Source organism: Nicotiana attenuata, chromosome 7, assembly GCF_001879085.1.
Source record: "Nicotiana attenuata strain UT chromosome 7, NIATTr2, whole genome shotgun sequence".
NCBI classification, from domain to species: Eukaryota; Viridiplantae; Streptophyta; class Magnoliopsida; order Solanales; family Solanaceae; genus Nicotiana; species Nicotiana attenuata.
In genome coordinates this window covers 57364877-57371895 of record NC_031995.1, presented here as the reverse complement: position 1 = coordinate 57371895, position 7019 = coordinate 57364877, and the positions used below count along the sequence as shown (strand labels likewise).

The following is a 7019-nucleotide window of genomic DNA, read 5'->3' as shown; positions in this document are numbered from 1 at the left end:
GGGCGATGTGCACAGATAGCCACTAACAGCCTATGTCTTTATTTTAAAGCCAGCGTTTTAAATGTCTTTAGTCTTTAGCCACTGGTTTAATAAACTTTAACTGCTCGGACAAAAATACCCTTCTGCTCATGTCCTTAACTTCAGGACTTCAGGACTACATGTCCTTAAGTTTTGAACTTGGAACTCAAACTTCAAGACCAAGCGTCCTTAACTTTTGAACTTGTAAGTCAAAGTTAAGGACCTATTGTCCTTAACTTTTGAACTTGTAACCGTAAGTTAAGTACTGCTTGTCCTTAACTTTTGAACGTGTAACTGTAAGTTAAGGACTGTCTGTCCTTAACTTTTGAACTTTAAACTCAAAGTTAAGGACTGCATGTCCTTAAGTTTTGAACTTGAAACAATAACTTAAGGACGGCATGTCCTTAAGTTTTGAAATTGAAACAATAACTTAAGGACTGCATGTCCTTAAGTTTTGAACTTGAAACTATAAGTTAAGGACTGCCTGTCCTTAACTTTTGAAACTGAAACTCAAAGTTAAGTACTGCCTGTCCTTAACTTTGGAACTTGGAAATCAAAGTTAAGGACCTATTGTCCTTAAGTTTTGAACTTGTAACTGATGTCTGTCCTTAACTTTTGAACTTGAAAATCAAAGTTAAAAGATTTAAATTTGGGAGAGTCTGCGACATTATTCTTTGGCTATGAATTGAAATCATTATTTTTGTTTCTTTTATTTTGTGCTTTCCAACTGAACCATGCAAGGAGAGCAGAAGGTCTACACCCTACTTACAAAGTTCTGTTACTAACTTTTGAACCATGAATATTGAAAAGTTCTGTTAAAGAGCTTGTCTTTTAATGAATGCTTACAAGCGATGTGCATTAGAATGACTGTGTAGATAGGCTCCGCCACCTCAACATAATGCAACAGTTAAGGAGAAGGCACGGAGAGAGAGAAGCAAGGGTTTGGGAAGAAAAGCAAGGGAAGAAAGGGTAAAAATGTCTTTTCATATTAATTTTAATAGGGCAGTGGCTATTTTTGCTCAACATTAGAATTGCTGGATAAAAAATAAATACCACCTTAAATAGTGGCTACACCATGCCATTTCTACTACAAACAACACACTTCTATAAGAAAGATAAACCGGCAAGCCAGCAAAATGAATACTATGAGGATGATGTTCCCACAATCATTGAGAACGATAAAGGAAAAACATCGAAGTATCAATCCTACTATCTCACGATGACAAAAAGCGTCTCTACCTCCCATGGCGTTACCTGTAATCATAAAGGTCTTTGGACGTAGAATGCCGCACCATTATCTTCGCTCCAAACTAATCGACCTATGGAAATCATCTGAACAGTTAATCTTGATTGACCTAGGATGAGATTTCTTTATTGTCAAATTCAGTTTAGAGGAAAATTGTCACGCCCCAATCCTCGGGAAGCGCGACCGGCGCGCAACCGAGCGAACCTGGTCGAGCAAGCCTAACTAGCCTTTCCTACCCGACTCATTCAATATCCGAAGAAGAAATGCATCACCAATTATTAAACACGGGAGAGAGAGAGAGAGAGTTGTTATATAAATGCGTAAACGAAGCTAGTTAAATTCTTACTTAAATACAGCAACCCATAGTTAAGTTTCCAAAAGTACGTACAGTTGACAACCTATTGGAGAAAAGTTTCAAAATACACCGTGATCCTATGACCACCCCGGCACCCATACATGACCCACATAAACGTCTACGGAGCCTCTAAGGATACATAAGACCAAAACGACAATACCGGCAAATAGGCCCCGGCTATACCTCAAAATATGGAAATTTGTACCAAAGAAGAACTACAAGACCCCTGGGAGAAATGGGGGCTCACCAAGCCTGCTGTGAGGAGAGAAAGAGGGCACCACTATCTGCGATCGGCGCTATCAGCAACGGAACCACCTACATTCATTCAAAGATGTAGCGCCCCCGGCAAAAGGGACGTTAGTACTGTCGAATAGTACTAGTATGTAAGGCAAACACAATTTTAAATAGGATGAACAGTGAACAAATAGAAGGCAGTTACAACATCAACAAGTACTTCACAGGATTACAAGGAAACACCAAATAAGGTTCACATAGTTCCGGTTAAGTCTTTCCATTTCTTTAGGTTAATATTCTTTAGTGCCAAGTGCCATAACCTATATACCACCGTGATTTTACACGGAGTCCGGTCTCGGCCCGACCGGCTAAGCCATCCCAAGTGAGACATATCCAAATCCACAATGATAATCAGAAATCCAATGTAAATGCCACCATGTATACAGCATGGCGTCCGATCTCGGCCCGATCGACTAAGCCATCTCACTTGGGACATAACCTCTTTCAATTTTCCTTAGTTCAAATTTCTTTCCATTTTTCCATTACATGGCACAATATACCTCTTTATTAATAAATGTTTGGCACTTGGATACAGTTTTTATAATTCAAGTCTTCCCCTTATTTATTCGTTCACATAGCTTCACCATCCACGTCGATAAGTGTTATCATATACGGCACGCGCACATAGGGAAAGAAAAGAACACTTGGAGAACATAATCACATTTCCAACCAGCATGATTTCAGGGTAAACACATAGAATAATTTTTGGCAACAAAAATCTATCAACCCAACACATTAATGCAATCCGTCTAATATGTCCAATTCGGAACTCATGCCAACTTTTCGGACACCAAGAGCTCAACACTAAGAAGAAGAGGGTTAGCCATACATACCTCAATGGAGCTTTTTCTTAAATTCTTACAATAATTCCGGAGCTCTTAGCAACTTCGATCTATTTTATGAGAATTACAAGTTGAACCAAAAAATAGAGACATGATTAAGATTCTAGCTCATTTGAGTATATTATCAAGCACTAAGTGTGCATTGTGATTTTAGGACCCTTTTGCGAGAGATTTTTATCATCTTACACCCCAATTGTTATCTTTTTAACTCACAATCTCCCCATACCCCATTATCACTCATGCATGCAAGATAATCAATCCTTATACCCATGAACCTACTTGTTAATCACTTATTTTAATAGAAATTTCGAAATCATAGATTAGGGCACAAATTCTTACCTCTTAGGATGAAGGCCTAGTAGCGTTACTTGATAATCTTCAAATATTTGAGCAAGGATTGAAGTGACTTGGTGAGAGTTAGTTTCTCCCTCTAGAACTCCCTCTCTCACTCTAATTGCAGTAAAATAGCATAAAAGGGGTCTAATGGGGTATTTTTAATGGAATGGGGTTGGGTTTTAAAAGTTAGAAAATAGGAGCCCCGACACAGTCTGCGATCGCATAATTGACATGCGGCCAGCGAAAGGGACCGCAAAATAGCCCACAAAACTTAAACAAACTGACCGGATATGCGACAAGAATGCGGTCCGCATACCTGTTCTGCGGTCGCATAATGCACCACAGAACTGCCCCTCGCAAAATTCCAAGGAGATTATGCGATGACTATGCGGCACGCATATGGATTATGCGATCGCATAATTGGCCGCATATTTGACTTCAAAACTAACCCGCATATTGTTTCACTCGCGGCGACTATGCGGTCCGCATAGCTACTATGCGACCGCATAATGGACCGTAGAACGCGCTATTCTGAAAAATATTATTCCTTATCTTTTTAATGTACATGTCAATCCAAAGGGTCCGAAAATCTCTAACGCATATACCTAACTTGGCACTACGAGATTTCGGATTTTTGAGCAAAAATTTTCACGGGGCCTTACAAAAATATGGTAAAGGCACTACGCCTAGGACCATGGTTTATCTCAGGGAACTTTCTATCAATACGTAAATGGGAACCAAAATTCGTCCCACAAGAAGCCACACTCTCTACAACAGCCATTTGGATTCGCCTTCCACAACTTCCAATGGAATTCTATGACAAAGAAATTCTACAAAAAGTGGGCAGGAAACTGGGTAAGTTGTTGAAAATAGACTCATGCACCTCCTCCACCCTCAGGGGAAGGTATGCTCGCATATGCATTCAAGTACCCCTAGAAACCCCGATAGAAACCTCAGTCATAATCGGAGACCACAAACAAGCAGTGATCTATAAAGTGGAAGGCACACTATGTACGTCATGTGGCAGAACCTCAAAGGGATGCAACTACAGAAAGCCTCAACCTACTGTCCCATCAGAAGCACCGAAAACTTCCGAAAAAAATGTGGAACAAAGAGAAGAGAATGAGTGGAAAACAGTCACCTTCCCAAAAAGGAAAAAACAAGGCCAACAAAAATCAAATGACAGGAATGGAGCAGCAGCAAACAACCAACACCACTCAACGCATGCTCAACAGATCCAGGTAAACATGTTCGATGGAAATTCAGGTAATTTTCTACAAACCCAAACTGTTTAGTACAATACCAAAGCAAGTAAACCCAACCCAAAACCATACAACAGGACCAATGGCCCAAGTAGCAAAGTAAGCCCCACCCCTCAATATCAGGCCCCACCCGACGTGGTCCCAGCCCAATACGAGTACAAAACGAAAAGCTAGATCGGGGCTGGACGAAGCTGACACAATCCACACCCTTGACCCCAAACTCGCATCCCTAGAAAAGGCCTTCACTTTTGGCCCATCTAACGAGGCAACAGACCCCTAATCTGAGGCAATGGATTATGGGGCCAGTCACGCCCATCCAATAGGCCCTCCACCCAATTAGAGGCTGTCAGCCCAAAAACCCGCCCCGACTCTCTCACGTACGTCCCCCCTACCAATACCTCTGAGATAACCTTTAATGGGGAAATCTCAACAGTCACCATGAACACCAAGTGCACTCTCTAGAACCTTACTCAAATTCAGGTGAAAAGACACTCACATTCCACTCAACAAGATCTCTAGTTAATACACAATCTACCCCCCCCCCCCAGCCATAATTAACATCGCCTCCTCTACTGATCGACATTTGACACCAAAGGTCATAATAATGGATAGCCCCTTAAGTTAATCCCCCCATTACCCAAAGTAGTAAAAAACAAAAAACACAAAAATGGAAAAAAATCAAACGGCAACCTCTTTCGTGACCTCACTGCCACTACCACCGGAATTGGGGTTAACTGTAATGCACAATTCTGCTTCTACCAGAGCTTTGAAGAAACACGTGACCACATCTTCTTTGAATGCATTAATGCAGCCCAGTTCTAGCAAGAATTGGTATCTGAGGCCTCTATTGAGAGTAGGGAACAGAACCCCATCTTTTTATCCCAACTATGGCCTTTAACTTGGAACAAGTTTAGAAACACACTTTTTAATGATCACATTCCTTGGAAAAACATGCTTCATTTCTGTTTCTGGCATATCTGGCTATGCAAAAACCACAACTTGTTCAACAATAAAAAAGATAGAATCAACATTACCAATACCATCTCTAAAGCAACTGAATACTTTATGTTGGTAAAAAATACAACCATCAAAAAAACATTCCAAATCACTGTAAAATGGGAGCCCCCCAAAAGAGGTTTCTTTAAGCTCAATACAAATGGGGCCGCAAGGGGTAATCCAGGCATAAGAGGAATAGGTGGAGTATTCAGAAATCACAACGGGGATTGGATTATGGGGATATGGATAATATACCACATACAACCAACACTTTGGCTGAATTGAAAGCCCTCCTACAAGGACTGCAACTTGTTGAACAAAATGATTGGGTCCCTCTAGACATCAACACTGATTCGGCAGAAATAATACAAATGCTACTTACAGGTAACCTAACATATGATCCTATGATTTATGAATGCATGTTGCTAATGCAAAGGATGGACAGGGTCGTGGTGAGGCACACGTACAAGGAGCATAATAGGGTGGCAGACCCAATGGCAAAAGAGGCAGCAAAGCCAACTTTTTTGGGTAGATCAAGCTTACTAGCAGTTCCTTCGATGTTTGCAAATGATATATTTTGGGCAGACATCCTAGGAACTGGAGTTGTTAGGAATTTTCTGGCATGTAATATTGAAACTGTATCTCAAAACATCGCACTGTTGGGGGAACTACAGTACCCTAGCAATGACAGTACTCTTAATGTACTTTTTGTTTAGTAGTTATATAAATATCCATCCTTTTAACCAAAAAAAATAATAATTACCAAATTGTCCTATAAAAGTTAAATGACTTTCTTTACTCTTCAAGCAAATACTATAAAGTAAAAAAAAGACTGTGCAAAAATGGAATTGCACATTCTAATAAAGTTTTTGAAAAGTTGGAGAATGTAAAGAGTTGCATTGAGTAACTCAATAATATGATGAATTCATTTGGCTAGTATAATACAAGCCAAATTCATCTACGAATGTAAATGTTCAACAAATAGTTAATTATTCATTCAATATATACAAAGTTTATTTAGCATATATTGGCGATAAAGTTTGTTTTGACTTATGGCATCCTACTTTTATTATGCTCTTTAAATCACACTAAATAGCAATGACACTCATTTATTCTTCCGTTTAAAAACTTAGGAAGACACCTTCTAAATTGACTCATCTTGATAACCTTTCCCATCATATTTTTACCTCTTATTTCTAGGCAAAAGCTTATCTCCATTCTTTTTTCTATGTATGTTTATAGTAATCAAGAATTTGTATTTTCGTATCTGAATTCATCTACTGATGTAATTTTATTTTCTATTCTACGATGAAAACTAAATTATCCCCACTTTGTTTTTTTTATATTTACGTTGATTATCAAAATTTTATAATTTCTGATTTGAGTTCATTTAAAATATTGATATCTTAAACCTTGTTATGAAACAATAAAAGAAGAAGAGCAGTATTGTAGAGAAAGAGTGAGAGGGAATTCTTATTGATTTGGGATGAATTACAATGGAATAAAACCCTCTATTTATAGGGAGAGGATGACTTAGCCACCAAGTAATGAACCCTAGAATCTCTCTAAATATAGACATTCACCATAAATACAATTCTATTTATAACAAACCTCAATTTATGATTTTTGTTGCGGGAGTAAAGTTGCTAGAGAGTTGTGGATTCAGCAAG

The 7019-nt window shown here is 39.0% G+C and overlaps 1 protein-coding gene across 1 annotated transcript; it reads left to right on the top strand.

Annotated features, from left to right (window-relative positions):
* Positions 3760-6065, top strand: LOC109230067. The gene is made up of 2 exons (XM_019395600.1): positions 3760-4357; positions 5734-6065. Exons 1-2 carry the CDS (start codon positions 3760-3762, stop codon positions 6063-6065), a joined length of 930 nt encoding a protein of 309 aa, XP_019251145.1.

Excerpts from the sequence above, each read along its gene's own strand:
- LOC109230067 (XM_019395600.1), top strand. The coding sequence starts at position 3,760 with ATGGTAAAGGCACTACGCCTAGGACCATGGTTTATCTCAGGGAACTTT. Across the intron at positions 4,358-5,733 it reads CATGTTCGATGGAAATTCAG|GTAACCTAACATATGATCCT; the intron begins GTAATTTTCTAC and ends TGCTACTTACAG.